This window comes from Lampetra fluviatilis, chromosome 6 (genome assembly GCF_964198595.1).
Source record: "Lampetra fluviatilis chromosome 6, kcLamFluv1.1, whole genome shotgun sequence".
NCBI lineage: Eukaryota > Metazoa > Chordata > Hyperoartia > Petromyzontiformes > Petromyzontidae > Lampetra > Lampetra fluviatilis.
This window is the reverse complement of record NC_136280.1, coordinates 16,570,110-16,588,654: the sequence shown is the minus strand read 5'-3', so window position 1 is coordinate 16,588,654 and position 18,545 is coordinate 16,570,110. Positions and strand designations below refer to the sequence as shown.

The following is an 18,545-nucleotide window of genomic DNA, read 5'->3' as shown; positions in this document are numbered from 1 at the left end:
GTATACAAGTTCAGGTTGAATATATTTTTTTACATTTAAAATTCTTGTGTTATTGATCACTTTATTGTATCGTTTTTACGTATTTACTTGTATTGCCTATCTGGGCTTCATTTGAAATGTGTGTCTTAAGCGAGACCAACATCACACCACCACGATTAGTCCTAGCCCTGCTCGGCTGCCAGAGATCCAGATATATATTCTTGGTTGTTTCGGTAAAGTCACGTAGAAGGGAAATAATAAATAATAAAAATAAAACGAGAAAATTCTCACGACGTTTCGATTGCAACACAAGCAATCATCATCAAGTGATGCAATCGAAACGTCGTGAGAATTGTATTGTTTTATTTTTATTATTTTATTATTTCCCTTCTACGAGACTTTACCGAAAGAACCAAGAATATGAATCCCTGCAGTCACGAAAGCTTTAAATCGAAAAAGATCCAGATATCTTCTTGTGAGGCCAGCATCATATCACGGTTTAGAGAAAAAAAATGACAAGTTTAATTTGACCAGGTAAGGCCCACTGAACCATATAGCTCCTGTTCAGAAGCGAGCTGGCCACAAATAATAGCTCATCGAAGAGGAGGATGAGGAGGATGAGGAGGAGGAAGATGATGAGGAAGATGAAGATGATGATACAGAGGAGGAGGATGAGGAGGAGGCGGCGTTATTTTGTTGGTGACCGTGGCGGCCTCTAGTGGCGGGAGCGATCCCGCACAATGGGACAGCACAACGCAGACAATCCACGCGAGTGTCGCAAGCGATGGAGTCGGTGCGAATCGATTAATCGATTACCACTCCCACCCCCCGTGTTAAGTGCGAACCCGGACGATCGATTTCATAGGGATATCGATTACTCCCACAAGAATCGATTCCACGAACTGAGAGGTTCTGCGTTTTGCGAGTGGGAATCGACGAACCCGGGCGAATCGATGTCGCGGGAATCGCGAGTGTCATCCAGGCGGAGGCGGCATGGCGGACCGCAGCGCGGGCGAGTGGTGCCTCATTGAGAGCGACCCCGGAGTCTTCACCGAGCTCATCCGGGGATTCGGTACGTGCCGAGCCAGGCCGGGCCGATCCGGGCCGGGCCGAGCCGCGTGTCAGAGCGCCGGTGTTGAGTTGCTCGGCGTGCGCGAGTTCCCGGCTCCTTCCTCCCTCTCTCGCCTCCCTCTCCTCCCTCTCTATCGCCTCTCCTCTCTCTCTCGCCTCTCCATGCTCGGGGCGCGACGCCGACCCCTGAGCTGTGTGCACGTGTGTTTGTGTGCACGTGTGTTTGTGTGCACGTGTGTTTGTGTGCACGTGTGTTTGTGTGCACGTGTGTTTGTGTGCACGTGTGTTTGTGTGCACGTGTGTTTGTGTGCACGTGTGTTTGTGTGAGTAAGGGGAGTGGTGGCGCAGTGGTGAGCGCGCTGCGCGACGTTTACGGCCAACACCGGTGACGAATATCTGAACCGGGCCTCCCCTAGGGCGACTCAGCCTCAAATGAGTACCTGGTGCGATGTGTAAACATCGCCACTGGAGAGACAAAGGCGGTCGGGCGTGGTGCTGGCCACCCACCCCCTTGTGTACCGTTCCGGCCTTCATAGGTGCTCGCTAACAGCACTTGCCCCAACAATCGGTAGGGGGAGTGGGGAGTGCAGTTGGTGCAACTTGCCAGTCATCTCGGTCAGTCAAGCCATGACACATGTATTTGTTTCGTGGCCTGCCAGTGGGCCTTCGATACTCCACGTGGCCCCAAAGTGTGCACCAAGCATGGCAAAAACGCCGTGGTGACATCACAGCCACTTTGTGGTGAACCGCGTGTGTGGGTTTCAGTTCGTGTGGGTGTGTGTGCGTGCATGTGGGTATGTGTGTGCGTGCATGTGGGTATGTGTGTGTGTGCATGTGGGTATGTGTGTGTGTGCATGTGGGTATGTGTGTGTGTGCATGTGGGTATGTGTGTGTGTGCATGTGGGTATGTGTGTGTGTGCATGTGGGTATGTGTGTGCGTGCATGTGGGTATGTGTGTGCGTGCATGTGGGTATGTGTGTGTGTGCATGTGGGTATGTGTGTGTGTGTGCATGTGGGTATGTGTGTGTGTGCATGTGGGTATGTGTGTGCGTGCATGTGGGTATGTGTGTGTGTGCATGTGGGTATGTGTGTGCGTGCATGTGGGTATGTGTGTGTGTGCATGTGGGTATGTGTGTGTGTGCATGTGGGTATGTGTGTGTGTGCATGTGGGTATGTGTGTGTGTGCATGTGGGTATGTGTGTGTGTGCATGTGGGTATGTGTGTGTGTGCATGTGGGTATGTGTGTGTGTGCATGTGGGTATGTGTGTGTGTGCATGTGGGGTGTGTGCTAGTGTAGCGGTTAGTGCGCTGATCTACGAACCCGGAGACCCGAGTTCAATTTCCGCTCACGGCCAACGCCAATGACGGATATCTGAACCGGTCTTGGGCTTTCCCTAGGGCGACCCAGCCTCAAATGAATACCTGGTGCGGTGTGTAAAAGCATCGCCACTGGGGAGACAAAGACGGTCGGGCGTGGGGCTGGCCACCCACCCCCTCGTGTACCATGCCAACCTTCATAGGTGCTACTTGCAAACAGCACTTTCCCCAACAGTCTGCGAAGGCTGTGTGTTGTTTTCTGTGCGCGCTGGGGTGTTTATGTGTATTCACATGGCAGTGTACGTGAGGGTGTGGATGTGCCTGGTGTGTGAATGTGTCATGCAAGGGTTTGTTGATGCGCGTGCAAGTGTGGGCATATATAACAATGTCAACTTGTAACGGTTCGACATAGTGTTCGCTCACTCTCAGAGAGAGAAGACGCAAGGAGGAACAACAGACAAGCGGGAAGGCAGCCACGCAATGAGCCAGAACCAAATCCCCCCCCCACCCTCAAGTTCTGCGGTCCTCAACATATTAAGCTGTTTAGAACCAATGATTGTTTTCACGCGAGAGAAACCCGGAGCCGCACTATCCCCTATAGATAGCGAGCCAGGGTTTGGCACCTTGACGCTCAAGGGTAAGGGAGTTTAACGTCTTTTGTGCGGTGATCCACTGACCCTCGCTGCTGCCTGCACTGCCGGATTACAGGCAGCCACATTGCCGGGGGTGGCCACCACAGCCGCCTGGCGCATTGTGTGGGTGTGTGAGCGTGGACGTGTGGCAGCGTGGTCGTGCAGGGACGTGTATGGGTGTGCGCACGGGCGTCCCGGGGGCGGCGTACGCGGCTGTGTTGGTACGAACATCGACGCGTGCAATTCATGCTTTCTTGTTGACGGAGTGTAACGCCTGTGTGAATCTGTGCGTGCAGGCTGTAAAGGGGCGCAGGTGGAGGAGATTTACAGCCTGGAGGAGGAGAGCTTCAGCAAACTCAAGTGGGTCCTGCGCACGCGGTCCCTCCGGGCACGGCGCAAACCGATTCTCGCGCCCGGGCACGTGCGTGGCACCGGGGAGGGGATGCGGCCCAGCGGCCGGGACATTCGCCGCACGTGGCGGAATGTTAACGCGTCGAATCAAGCAGGCCGCCCCGGATAATACCACGGGCGTATTAGCCTTAGAATACCACGCGACATCTGCTTCACAGTGGACGTTGAAGAGCCCATGACGTATGCCGGCCCACGTCGTGGTACCATTTTGCCAAATTGTTTTAAGATGTGCTGCAAATTACTCGTGTAAATACACGTAGCAACCATCGCCCTCTACTGGCAGGATAATGCCCACTTGCAGGCCGGTGCAGCGCTTCCTTGTGCCACACAGGGACATCTGTCATTAGAGCATCCCCTGGGCAAAAAAAAAACTGCGCCGAGACTTTTGATTACGTTGAAGCAATATATTGTGTTTATTTTACTAGATGAGGCCCACTGAGCTATATAGCTTGACTTAAAGCTTTCGTGACTGCAGGAATTAATATTGTTTGGGTCTTTCGGTAAATTTACGTAGATAGGTTCAAAAAATAATGAAAATAAACAAAAACTACGACATTTCGATGGCAACGCAAGTGGTCGTCATCAGGAGGACAAAAGGGGGCAGGCTGTAAATCGCTTTTGTCCTCCTGATGTCAATTGCTTGTGTTGCGATCGAAACGTCGTAGTTTTTGGTTTATTTTATTACTTTTTTAACCTATCTACGTGACTTTACCGAAACACCCAAAGAATATGAGCTGTTTAGCTCTTTTTCAGAAGCGGAGTAGCTCATCACGTGGACATTTATTGCAGCCAAATAGTCTAAACGCGTGATGACGTTGATTCTGAATGTGGAGGGGAAAACCGGAGGACCCGGAGAAAAGTCCACGCGACCACGGGAAGAACATGCAAACGCCAAATGTACAGGCCTCATGGTTGGGATCGAACCAACGAACTTCTGCATACCAGGCGAGGGAGATAACATCTCGCTTTCACGGTGCCTGAATGCGAGTATTAGTGTTATCAAGTTGTGTTGATGTGAATACATCTTCTTTTGTTACATGAGACTAATAGATCATGCAAAGCAGTGAGATGGAATAAACAACACATGAGACAGTAAATACGAGACAAACAAATATTCCTGAATTGATAGGGCACACCCCAATATTGACAATTGTTATTAATATGCTTGTTTACCCAAGAATGCCTCGGTGAGTCTCATGACTCTTTCAGAAGGATCCTGACAAGATTTTGAAGTTGTGGGCGATGCTGCTGTGTGTGATCCCAATTGAGTAATGTGCAGGAGTGTTTCAGCATTGGGATGTTTGGCCAATACCATTTGCATTGGGGGTTTTCAGCTATGGGAGGAAACCGGAGAACCTGGAGAAAACTATGCAGAACAGGGAGAGAACATAAAAAAAAATACTTGCACTCACTCGGAAGAACAGGTGGGGAAACCTACAAACTTCACACAAAGTCGGAAATCGAAGCTATGTAGCTCTTTTTCAGAAGCGACCTGGCCACAAATAATAGCCCAACGAAGTGGCTTATGTCGAAATTTATAGCAGCCAAACACTCTAAACGCATGTTTCAAAATGTGTTGGGAAAAACTGGAGAACCTGGAGAAAAATCCACGTGACCACGTGGAGAACAAGCAAACTCCAAATATACAGGCGTCAGGGTTGGGATCGGACCCACGAACTTCTGCATACCAGGCGAGGTAGTTAACACCTCACCACTGCGCCGCCATCAAAAATCTTCAAACGTAAAATATGAGTAAACATTTGTAAGCCGGTGGCGTGACCCGCTCGACTCTGGTTGCTGCAGGCCGGTGCACGGTTTGATCTTCCTGTTCAAGTGGACCGCGGGGGAGGAGATGGAGGGCTCCATCGTGCGCGACTCGCGCAACGACACACTCTTCTTCGCCAAGCAGGTACACGGTGTGCTCGGTGCCCCGCAGTCAGCGCGGGCAGGACATTACAGGGGAGCGCCTGGGAGATCGGTCACAAGGAACTTTTGCGATGTACGTCAGAATGTGGTCTCCCCCTTCTTAACGCTGTTCACCCAATACAGTGTCAGGAAGGTTTCTGCAAAGTCTTTGCGATAGAGGGCGATGTTGCTGCTTTGTGTGTGATCCCAATTGAGTAATTTGCAGGTAACATGTCAGCATTGGGAGATTTGTCCAACAGCAGTTACATTGTGGGTTTTTTGTTGGTTATGGGATGAAACCAGAGAACCCGGGGGAAACAAGCTGAACACGGGGATCACACGCAAACTCCACTCACACCAACACAGACAAAGATCCCCCGTGTAGCCTTAACAGACTGTTGGGGCAAATGCTGTTAGCAAGCACCTATGAAGGCCGTCACGGCACATGAGGGGGTAGGTGGCCATTACCACACCCAGCCGCTTTTGTTTCCCTAATGGTGATGTTTACGCACCGCACCGGGTACTCATTTGATGCTGAGTCAACCTAGGGGAGGCCTAGGACCAGTTCATATCATCATCACTGGTGTTGACCACGAGCGGGAATTGAACTTGGGCCGGCGGGTCCATAGCGCAACGCGCTAACCGCTATGTCGCAGCTCCCAACACTCTTAGCACACACACTCGCACACTCACTTTCATTCACTCGGCAGAACAGGGGGACAACATACAAATTACACGCAGAAAGGCACCTGAGTTTGGATCAAACTCAGGACCTTCTTACCGAGAGGCTTGAGCTTTACCACTACGCCGCCACCCTGCCACCTGTAATGCCTGTGCGTGCATGTGTTACAGGTGATTAGCAACGCAATGACGAACGGTAGTATAGTGGTTAGTGCGCTGCGCTATGAACCTGGCGACCCGAGTTCGATTCCCGCTCACGGCCAACACCAGTGACGATTATTTGAACTGGTCCTGGGCCGCCCCTAGGCTGACTCAGCCTCACATGAGTACCTGGTGTGGTGTGTAAACATCGACTTGGGAGACAAAGGCGGTCGGGCGTGGTGTTGGCCACCCACCCCCTCGTGTACCATTCCGGCCTTCATAGGTGCTCGCTAACAGCACTTGCCCCAACAGTCTATTGAGGCTATATGGGGGGTCTTTTTCTTTGTTTCAGGTGATCAGCAACGCGTGCGCCACGCAGGCGCTGCTGAGCGTGCTGCTGAATGTGACGCACGGCGATGTCGCACTGGGCCACACGCTCACCTCCTTCCGCGACTTCACCAGCGGCTTCGACTCGGCGGTGAGCTCGCGGCCCACTCGCCCCTACGCGCCCATGCACGTGCGCGCAGTCCAGCCGGCCTCATTCCCCGTCGTCACAGTTGTAGCCATTTAGAGTTGCCTCGCCCCACCACCACCGCCGTACAGGATAGGCTCGCTGCCGAAGAGAGAATCGCTCGAAGGAACGAGGAGGAACCACAGATGAGTAGGAAGGCAGCAGCAGTAGCCACGTGGTGAGCCGGTGCTAGGCTCACCCCCCATGAAGCTCTACGGTTCTCTGTGTATTAAGTTGATTTTAGTCAATGAGTTGTTTACACATTTGGGAGGAGAGCGGAGCACCCAGAGAATGCGCACACATTCAATGGGGCAAGACTCGAACCCATACATTACTAAACATGCTCATTAGCATCGTTGTGGAGAATATAAATAAACATTGGAGATTACTCTACACTTGCTGTACTACCATCTCCTGACGAGCCAGGGTACGACACCTCAACTGTCACAACATGTTGTGAACCACCAACCCTCGCTGCCTCCACGGTGCTGGACTACAGGCAACGCGCTTAGCCACCACAGCCCGGCGATGTTGCAGTACTGTCTCGTGTGACCCACTGAAGGATGCTATTCGCTGTTCAGAGCTACGTATTGACTCAAGAAGCAATGTATTGTGTCTCGTGCGTGTATTATTTCGTCTCGTATTGTTTATACTCTCTGCCTAATTTGTACCAACTTGTTTGTATTGTCTCTCTCGTATTTATCGTGTTATACTGCATGCCTCGTTTGCATCGTCTCTTATCTTTTGTTCTGTTTCACGATGTTCCCATCTCGTCTGGTCATCTCGTTCCATTCGACAAAAAGGAACATTCCAGAGTTCCTAATCAAAACGAGGCGCCGTTGGTGCTCATCTCCTGAGCCAGTGGTGGAAATTCCTCTTGCCATGGACGGGGCAAGTCTTTATTCATCGGACAACCACTTATGGCTTCCCCATAGAGTGGTGCTCATTATATCAATCCCCGAATTTGAACTCGTGACCTTGCGAGAGCCCATCACTCTCCCAACGAGCCACTTGGCTGGGTGTAACTGCTTAATTTATATTTGCCGTGATGATGATGTACCACACACACACGTGACCTGATACACGTGTTGATCAATTGATGCATCGCCAACTGAACAACACCTCACAGTCAAACAGATGATAAGCTGCGTCCCATATAATCTGCCTCTCCACCTAACAAATAAAATAATGTTTTAGTCATACCATCAGCCACACACAGACCTTCTGGAAGTGAATGAATTTAGCAGCTTTGGTTCAACACAAGCAGCTTTCCACATTCGGTGTCTCGGTAAGGACAGCTGACACGGTAGGAATGTGGCAAGGAGTGGTGGGGTGCATTAACATGCTGATCTCTCACAATACAATAGCCACCTCCACAGACTCAGGGAGACCATCTCTAGCCCCGCCCTCTTACCCTGAGGCTGCACGCATCTCGGGCCTACATAAGACCTTGTTTCAGTAGCTTTCTCTCTCTCACCTGAAGATGGTCGCTTGTGTTGCGATCGAAACGTCGTGATCTATTAATTTTCTATCTACGTGACTTTACCGAAAGAACCAGAGAGAATGGATTCCTGCAGTCACGAAAGCTTCAAATCTAAAAATATAATAGTTTGTTTTGGCTTGTGACGGAAGTGGCGCTTCTGTGCGTGTGGATTTTTGTTGACGTGCGCAGATGAAGGGACTGGCTCTGAGCAACTCGGACACAATCCGCCAAGTCCACAACAGCTTCGCCAGGTGCGTGCAGATGCGGGTCACCGGCATTGCAGCGAGAGCAGGCTCGGCGACGCGACGTCTTTGCTCGCAAGACACTTCAGTGGCGTAAAGCAACACGAATGTCAAACGCGGCTTCGCACAGATGGCTAGCACGGTTGGCTACGTACGTGGCGAAAGAAGATCAACGTAAATACACAATAGACTGTCAGAAAGGTTGAACGGCGTTCGAATGGCTGGGCGAGAGAGAGGGTGGCGTGTTGCCACCACGAGCTCGGCTCGTGGGAGATGGGCACGATCGGTGAACAAAGCGCATGCGGAGTACATATCCGTGGTCTCTCGAAGTGGAACTTCATATCGGTCGGTGATAGTTACGAAATAAGGTGGCTCATGTTATAATGCTAACGGTGGAAGGCGTTCTCGCTCGCTGGCCTGGTGGCGAGGCGCGGATGAGCAAATGCCCGTGGTGTTGGCGCAGGCAGCAGATGTTTGAGTGGGATGGCCGTGCAGCTGGCAAAGACGAGGACGCGTTCCACTTCGTGGCCTTTGTGCCCAAGCAAGGTCGCCTCTACGAGCTGGATGGTCTTCGCGATGGGCCCATCGATCTGGGTACGTCCAAAGCTTATCTTTGTTACCTTTAAGTTTTAGATTCTAGATTTGAAGCTTTCGTGACTGCAAGGATTCATATTCTTAGGTTTTTTTCCGGTAAAGTCACGTAGGTAAAAAAATTTAATTAATAAAAGTAAAATAAAAATAAAATAAAAATTACGACGTTTCGGAGGCAACACAAGCTTCCGTCTTCAGGTGGAACAGTCTATCGTGCTGTGACGGTTCCACCTGAACATGTCATCATTTGTGCAGAGTCCATCACAAAATGAAACACAGCGTATTTACATACCGTATACTCGACAGAGCTAACTCTAATATATATTGTTGTACATATCATTCATAGCATATCTCTGTGTTCATTCATCCCATGCATATATTTACAGTTTGTTATTTGGATTATTGTTGCAGTGTTATTTGGTTTGTAATTGGATTCGTTTGGATATTTCATGATTTTTTATTTATTATTTCTTTTTTCATTTTTGTTGATTATTTCTTCGACATTCTATTGAAAAGTTGTGGAGCTGACAACTCAAGCATTTCGCTGCACCCGCTATAACATCAGCTTCACTGTGTATGCGACCAATAAATGTTGATTGATTGAAAACCGCCGCTCTAGGATTTGTGAGGACGCTCACAGGTTTCGTACGGGGGGCACGGGAGACCACAAACCAGAGCACCCAGAAAAAATCCACACGTGTGAGGGGGCAACACTAATTGTAATAATAATCATCGTCGTCGTGTGTAGTTTTATATATCACGACCTTCATGGAAATCACATCTCTTACAATCGCTGAGGATCTGCAGACCAAGTTGAAAGGCAGCAGCAGCCAGGCGGTGAGCCGGCGCTACCAACAATTGCCAAAGCTCTGTTGTCCTCTATATATTAAGATGTTTTTAGCCAAGTAACGAGTGTTTATTCATGTGCGTGGCAAGCGGAGCACCTGGAGAACATCGACATACGTGAGGGGGCAACACTCTATCCCACACAGAAGGAACAGATGGAGATTAGTCCACACTTTGCTGTACTCTACTACCTTACCTTGGCGCATCAGGGTATGGCACCTCCTTAACTCCAATGGGGAGGGGGCTTCACGACACTTGTGTGGTCTACGAACCCTCGCTGCTGCTGCCTCCATAGTGCTGGATTATAGACAGCCACGTGCAGCAGCTTGGCCACCGCCGCCACCTGGCTGTACAGTCGGAGTCTATGACTGCAAGGCGGCATGTTTAGAAAGTATTTCAAATACAATTCGGTGACTCATACAGCGGTAAGGCAGGGGTGGGGAATTGGATTGTTATCATTATGGACATGCAAAGTAACACACCTGTTGCTTCATTGGATGCAAAACAATGAGTGACAAGAAGTGGATTCCTGCTCAAACGAGCCTTCAGACATTGGTTCACATCTCCATTGCAGCAGCCCTTATCCAGTGATAAGAAAGTCCAACATTCCTGCTGCAGGAGCGAATCCGTCCACAGGATGGATTGACTTCCCCTAAGAGTGGTACTCGTTTTATCGGCCCGAGAGGAACTATGGGCTGAGTCAACCCCCCAAGCAGGATTTGACCTCGTGACCTTCCGATGGCGAGCCGCTCCTCGCTCTGGCGCTAGGCCTCCTGTCCGCATTCCTGTGAATTCCATCGGCCAATGGGAGGAGCCGGCAGGCGTCGCGCTGGGAACGTGGCAGTGTGGGAATGGCGTCTCTCACCTTTACTCTTCTTGGATTCCGCTTTTAAATATCTCGTCGAATTTCTTCGGGAATCGTTTTCCTTTGTCGATTTCACTCCGGTTTGTTTCATCGACGGTTCGCACCCACCTTGAGCTAGCATTTTGTTCATTTTGGCCAGAGCAGCAATCTCTGCTGTCAGCAACACGCATCACCGCCGGCTGCTGCCGCGCAACACACCGTCTTCACTTGAGTTGGATTGCCCACCAGCTGTGGCAACGTGCGTGTGTTTCTGTCAGGCGCCTGTGACCAGGAGGACTGGGTAAAATCTGTGCGACCCGTCATCGAGCGCCGAATTCAGAGGTGAGGAGGCGAGGCCACGCTCGCGCCGACATGCAGGCCGCTTCAGTGTCAATACGCGTCGTGTGGAATCCGCGGCAGTCTGCTCCAACCACAGGAACGCACCAATGTGGGCGACCTAAGCAGCTGCTGCCTGCAATGTTGACTGAGGCTGCGGGTAGTGGAGACCACGAGTAGCGGAGTCTCTTCCGTCAGATTTCGGTAGGGCCGTGGCCAATTTGGCGATGCTTGCGCCGCCTCCGTGCAGTTGTCGGCTGCTGTAGAGGGAATGTCGGCGAGTGGGGGCCACCTGGACTTGCGGCAGGGCCCGAACACAAGCGGCGTCTACGGCGGGCGAAGAGCGGACGAACAGTGCCTCCCTCGCTCATTCTGCCCCCAGTTTCGTCCGCTCGCCGAGCCGTGGACGGCCGGTGATGATTCGAGCGCCGTTAGTAACCGTGCAAGGGCCTGTGCCCCCACTACAAATGGTCGTGAATTGTTCGAAGTTGACTTGATGGACACAACATGACCGAGCGTAAAATTCGGCATTAGGGCTGCATGGGATGTATGGCTTCTCGTTCCGATCAAATTAGTTTCTAGACATGATTTCAGTGTGCGGTTTTGGCTGACAGGCGAACACAAATATATAGTTATAAGCTGGAGCGTTGGTAATTTCTATTTTTACCCCAAATCAGTTTGTTGATTTTTAGTAATTTCACACAGCTGTTCAAGTCCGGAAATAGCTTCACAGAAGGTGGTTATTTTGGTCAAATCTACTGTAGACGTGGGTTGGGCGAGGATATCATTATCACGCGAGTTAAAAGTCTAGGAAACAAACGAGCGAGGGGGGTGCACACCTCGTTGAGCCCCGTGGTGTCATGGCTGGTTGCAGGCGGGGCGTGTGGTTCGGGTGACGCGGCCCAGGTAGCTGGGCCGCGTCTTCTCAGGGCCGGATTAAGGTGCTTATATGCCCTGCCTCTTTCTATATACATTGTGCCTATCCTTGCTCTGTCAATATATCAATATATCTGTCAATATTTTTATTCAAACAAATTATTTTTCAGTGCCTACTGTGCCTATTGGATAATACGGCCCTGCATCTGCTTCACAGTGGCCAATGACAAGATCCTGCCAAGTGACTCCAAAACGATGAGGCCGTTGTGAGCCCACGTCACGGTCATAATTTCCCAAACTGAAAAAAAAAACTGCCCACGAATTCTCTCGGTTGCGATTGTGTGTAGCAGCATCGCCCTCCGCTGGCAGACTAATGGCCGCCTTCAGGCCGATGCCGAGTCGCCTTGTGCCGCACACGGATAGCTGCCGCTTGGGGGAGTTCCCTTTGAATGGCTGAGATGCGATGCTCGGGTATTTAAGCAAGTACGCCGTATGTGCAAAGATTATTATTACCATCGTTACAATTGAGTTTGGCCCTTGAGATTCCAGTCGTGGGTCAGTGTCGCGTCCCCTGGCTGTGGAGTGGCTCATGGCAGCGGCACGCGTGCCCAGAGTTGAGTTAAAAGTGTCCACGTGACGTGGCAAGAAGCGCATCTTCCCATAATCGCCTCGCAGCATTGCGAGCATTTGATGCGATGGTAACACTCGTGCCTGGGTTCAGTTCCTGACTCGGTTTCTATGTTCTCCCCCTGAACACTGCATGGGTCTCCTCTGGGTTCTCCGGTTCCCTCCCATAGCTTAAAAAAAAACACACAATGTAGCTGATATCGGCGAAACATCCCAACTCTAAAAAATTACCTGCAAATTACTCGATTGGAATTTTACAAAGCAACATCGCCCACTATTGTGAAACACTTTGCAGGACCCTCCTGAAAGAGAGTCTTGAGACTCGGTGAGGCTTTCCCGTACTTCCTCTCCCCCTCCCACCAATGATTGCTCGTTAGAAATGTGATGCGTGTGATAATTACACACATTGTCTACTGTGCAGGTACACGGAGGGGGAGATCCGGTTCAGCCTCATGGCCGTGGTGTCCGATCGGAGGATGATTTACGAGCGCCGAATAGCGGAACTCCAAGCCGGCCTCACCCAGGTGCGAACCCACTCCCTCTCATCTGTCTGTGTCATTCACCTCTTGTGAGTGATATATAATTAATATGACACCATCATCAGCGATGGTTCGTCCACTGCTAAACTGAGGCCTCCCCAAGCCGCCGCCACCTCCCACCATCCTGCGATGCAGAAATCTACCCAGCATCTGCACGCAAACCGGTTTCATGATCATCGCTTTGCACTCAACACGTGATTATACGGGGCCTGGCACGGATAAAACAAACCCACGGATACGGCATTACAGATGCAAATGTGTTGGATGTTGAACCTACACAGAATGTGAGTGAAGACAGAGTGTGGTGTCCGCATCCTGATCGAGTCGTAGTGCAAACTGGTTTTCTTGCCGGTCACTCGTTGCCTTGCGATATCACGCCTGAGCGGGGGTGCACACGGTGACTTCCGTATTGACAACGTTGAAGCTGGGAAAGTTTTCATTGATCACTTGTGTCTCCCCCTGTTCTGCAAAGGTTTACTCCGGGTTCTCTGGTTTCTTCCCATGACTAAAATAACACAATGTGGTGACTGGTACTGGCCAAACATCCTAGTGCTGAAAGATCATCTGAAAACTACTCAATTTGGATTACACGCAGCAGCAACATTGCCCCCTTATGCAAAGACCTAGCAGGACCCTCCTGAAAGGCAGATTTTTTACCGAATTCCTCTCTTTATGGCACGTGTTTACTGTTTGCGCATAGTCACTTGAAGATGTTTTCTTGTTTTTTGTTTGTTGCGGTTGCACCCGATTCAAGAGCCGAATGGCTCACAGGGCTATACTTAATGAATGAAACTGAAAACGTGCATACATGCGGGTGTATTGATCAATCATTGCTCAGGTAGAGCCGTTAGAACGCTGCTTCCGTGAACGTTTACGATGCACGCGCACCAAGGTGACGCTTGCCAAGCGTCTGCTTGTGCAGTGAACGGAGAGAGCGTGGCCGGTGCCGTCCCCGCAGGGCGAGGCGCGGGAGGGCGGAGGCGCGAGGTCTCTGGCCGAGACAAGCGAGCTCATGCTGCTCATCGAGGAGGAGAACCTCAAGATGCAGCGACACAAGGTACGCGAGTGTGCACGTGTGTGCGCTTGAGTGCACGCGAGTGTGCGTGTTCCTGCACGTGTGTGCGTGAATGTGCGTGCTTTTGCGCTTGTGCATGCATGCACGCTTGTGCGCACGTGCGCTTGTGCATAAATGTGTGCATGTGTACACGTAATGGGGCAGTTGTGGAGAGAGTGGAGAGGTTTCCATACCTGGGCAGTGTGCTTATGACCACCTCCGGTTTGACAACGGAGGTCTCACTCCGAATCAGTCGAGCGGCATCTTTTCATCGGCTGCCTAACGCTTTGAGTCTTCTCGGCCACAGTCATGCCCTCTCTTTTCTGTTTGCGAAACGTGGACCCTCCTTAATGGAACAATTTCACCGGTTATAAACATTCAGGCTGGCCTGCCTACACTCCATCCTGGGTTAAACCAGGCTGGATTGTGTGAGGATCTCACAAATCCATGAAAAAACTGGACACAGTCCCATCAGTGAGCAGGCGAGGCTGTGTTTGCTGGGTCATGTAGCACGCATGCCCAGCCACCACATGCCTAAATAGCTTTTATTTGTCCGAATAGAGGGGGGTAAATGTGCACAGCACGGGCTAGAGAAGAGATATAATGATGTGGTATGAGAGGATATGGAGCTGAGTGAATTGGCCAATGACAAGTACCAGCGGTGTCAAGATCAGCCTCTGGGAAAAGCTCGTGAAGAGCGCTACTGGGTAGTTGGAGGCAGTTGCCATCCTGCAACAATAGAGAGCAGAGGAGCAACGCTCACAACAATGAGCAGAGCGCCGGGTGGCTAAAACACAGCAAGTTGGCACAGTAGGGGGCACAGGTGCTGCATCTGTCAGTCATCTCAGTCAGTCAACCCATGGTACCTGGGTCTGTTCAGTGACCTGCCAACGAGTGTTTGACACTTCACGTGCCTCTTAAAGTGCACATAGCCTGGCACAAACGCCGTGGTGACGTTACCACTACTTAGTGGCGAATGACGGTTGTGCATGTACGGGGCGGGCGTTGGCACAGTAGTTAGCGCTGCACTCCGCTACGGACCCAGTCACCCGAGTTCGATTCCCGCTCGCAACCAATGACAGTAACAAATGTCTGAACAGTTCCCGGGCCTCCCCCAGGTCGACTAGGCCTTTAATGTGTACCTGGTACGGTGCGTAAATGTCAGCATTGTGGTGCTGGCCACAGCACTCCCTCGTGTGCCGGCCTGGCCTTCACAGGTGCTCACTAACAGCCCGTGCCCCAACAGTCTGTGCGGGCTACAAGGGGAACCGTTGTCTTCGTGAGAGATGGGAAAGGCCTCTGTGATCACGCATTGCCGCCGTTTATGCTGTAGGTGGAAAACGTCCGCCGCAAGCACAACTATCTTCCCTTCATCATGGAGCTGCTCAAGACCCTGGCAGAACAACAGCAGCTGCTGCCTCTGGTGGAGAAGGTGGCACCTCCCAGCACACTCACTCCACTCGTGTTTTTTCCCACTACATATACATTATTAACAATGATTAGCATGAGTGACATGGCCCGATGCTTGCAGGCCCCTCCATATACGGGGCTCCCACAGCCACAGGGCAGCAGTGATTATTGACAACTACTCTACCGATGAGTCCTAATGAGGACAACACCATTCTCCAGCTGTGTCTTGTGTTTCACTGCTGGCCGAAGCGACGGCCACATTTCCTCAACTCTTTGAGCTCGTGGCCTTGGCAACTCGAGGGTCGCGCTTTCAGCTCTTCCGAGCTGGTGGTCTGGACAAGGCTGAGAGCATCATGAGCAGCGCGGCGATCACATGACGTGCATGCAGGGCATGATGGTAGCCGTGCCCTGCTGCTGTGCGTGTTGTGTAATCCTCACCGTGCATGCAGGCCTGACCACATGATCCGCTGCTCCTCTGCACTTCTAGCCTTACACTTTTTGCAAGATAAACTCATTCTCGCATTTGTTATTCACGAAGCAATAATTATCTCGCTGCTCGACAGCCCGCGAGTACTCGCTCGTGTACGCCGCTTCTGTCATCACACAAACCGCTAAGACAGGGGACTTGGGGGAAGACGGGTCACGCCTAAGAGAGATAGCGTCCGGGGGTAGAAACCAACTCTTGAGTGGCAGCTAAAAAAGGGAATGCGCCCAAGAGGTCGTCCACCGCGGAGATGGAGTGGTGAAACCAGGCCGTCTGCAGGAGCTAGACGGATCTTTAGATCGCAGGATCGCGAGAGGTGGTGGAGTCTTTGGGAGGCCTTCATCCAGCAGTTGATGCTACACTGGGCTGTTGGGTCAATGCCAGTAACATTCTGTCTGTGCGTTTGGCTATGGGAGGAAACCAGAGATCCTGGAGGACACCCGTGCAGAACAGGGGGAGAACTTAGAACTCCACGCGGAAAGGCGCCCGGGTCGGGAATGAAACCCAGGCCCCGTTGTTCCTGCGAGGCCAGCGTGCCGCCGCCCTGCCGTCCGGATATCGTGCTTTCGGCTAAGCCCAGTCAAGGTTGCGCTTCGCCATCGCTGCCCGTGCGCGATCTGTCTGTGTAGGCACTGCAACAGAACAACGGCGTGGCCTTGGCTGTGGACGATGATTCTGTGCGCAGAGGAATGTCGGAGGCGGGGCGTGCGTGTTTGGCCGCGCCCGGGGACGCACGACGCATTGTGTAGCTCTGTTTCCCCCGTCCGTGCATGCGTAAATGTGAACTCTCAAGCCACAGCGACTTCCTGCTCAAACGAATTGCGAGCCATCGGTGCTGATCTCCCGTTTTACAGCCCCTGAACCGGTTGGTGGAAATTCCACGTTCCGTTGGTGGGAGCGAGTCGATTCGTAGGAGAACCACTGTTGATTTCCCCACATAGCAATACATATTTTCGCGATCCCAGAGGGGATGATGGTCTGAGTCAACCATGCCTGAGCAGGATTTGAACTTGTGACCTTTTCATTTGCGAGGAGCTCGCTCTACCGCTGAGCAACCTGGCCAGATGCACGTGAACTACACGCGTGATTGTACGTGAGTCGTCATTTATCCCCACGGTGCCTCTCAGGATCGCATGGAGATGTTTCCTCTCAGGGCTAAATCTTGTACGTATCTTTGATCTCCTGCCTCTTCAGCTGACGACGACGACGATGATGATGATGCTGGGGCCACAGGAATGTTCACCAGAAGGAGCTGGCTGTCTTTTGGGCTCTTCTCCGGACCTTCTGGCTTTATTGGTGCTGCTCGCTCACTGCACTTTGCCCCAAGGCTACACGGGGGATCTTTTTCTTTGTGTGTGTGCTTGCAGGCCAAGGAGAAGGCAGCCGCCCGCAAGGTGAAGGAGGCCAAATGACGTCGTCGTCGTTCGTAGTCGTGTGTGTAGATTTCCTGCCTCTGTGAATTTGGTGAAAAAATAAAAATGAAAACTGACACGGTGCTGCTGCTGCCGCCGCCACAGCGCGGTTCGAGTGAGACTCGCGAACTCGCCGCACGGCCTCCCGCGCGCGTCCACGTTGCACGACCTCGTGCGCGCGTCTCTCCATCTGCCTACGCCATCTCCATACGATGACCCAGCTCTTGCCGAGTCACTACAGTCACTCGCTGACCAGCGTTCAGTCACCTCATCACTCTTCTGTCGTTACCTGCATGGTCACTTTTCCCATGAACTTCACTCGATTCCTCTACCCATCTTGAGGACTTGGTCGACCAGACACTGACTTCCATCTCATCCACACTTTGTTCAACCACCAACAACTGCAGGTCACAACAACACACTCAGCCACCCACTCATACACACACTACCACCCACCCACTCACCACACTGCAGGTCACAACAACAACACACTCCATTGGAACCTCCTTTGCCAGTAGCAAAATATGATAATTGTTTTTTTACCCTTTTATCTGGCAATAAAACTGACACCTTTTTTACCCCGAGCTCTCATACTCTGATGGTGCATTGTCTTTGAATTGTGTGCCTTTTGGCGTCATCTGGTCCAACACCATGTGAGACTAGGCTCTAAGAAAAGTTGCCTCGGGTGTGGACCAATCAATTTCAAGGACAGTGCATATATTATCAGAGTTGTGTTTTTTGTTTGCATTCTGACCGGAGGTATTGTGGTCAATGCAAACATGACTCATTGTAAAAAAAGGTGTCAGTTTTGTTGGCAGATAAAAGGGTAAAAATCCAAATATAACAACACACCCACCCACTCATTCACACACTACCACCCACCCACTCGCCACACTGCAGGTCACCTAACTTCTCTTCCTGCTTCTTCCCTTTCCGTCGTCTCTTTTCCCAAGCTCTCATAATATTTATCAAATCAACACGTGTGTCAATCACAAATTGAATAGTGATGTTTGTTGCTAGCCGCTTGACGTGTTGGGCTTTGCTCACCAACGCTGCCATCCTCACGAGCTCATCTCTCACCTCTGCTCCCCGCCTGCTCCCCGCCTGCTGCTCTACACCTGTGGAGGCTGCAGTGTGAATGAGCGAGTTGAAT

At 51.4% G+C, this 18,545-nt stretch overlaps 1 protein-coding gene across 1 annotated transcript; it reads left to right on the top strand.

Moving 5' to 3' along the window:
* The first annotated feature begins 934 nt into the window (after positions 1–934).
* UCHL5 (ubiquitin C-terminal hydrolase L5) lies at positions 935–17,469 on the top strand. Its single transcript, XM_078857871.1, has 11 exons — positions 935–1,051; positions 3,296–3,359; positions 5,214–5,319; positions 6,490–6,615; positions 8,321–8,382; positions 8,837–8,967; positions 10,933–10,996; positions 12,915–13,017; positions 13,991–14,089; positions 15,420–15,518; positions 17,348–17,469. Exons 1-11 carry the CDS (start codon positions 973–975, stop codon positions 17,390–17,392), a joined length of 978 nt encoding a protein of 325 aa, XP_078713997.1. The 5' UTR covers positions 935–972; the 3' UTR covers positions 17,393–17,469.
* The last annotated feature ends 1,076 nt before the right edge of the window (positions 17,470–18,545 follow it).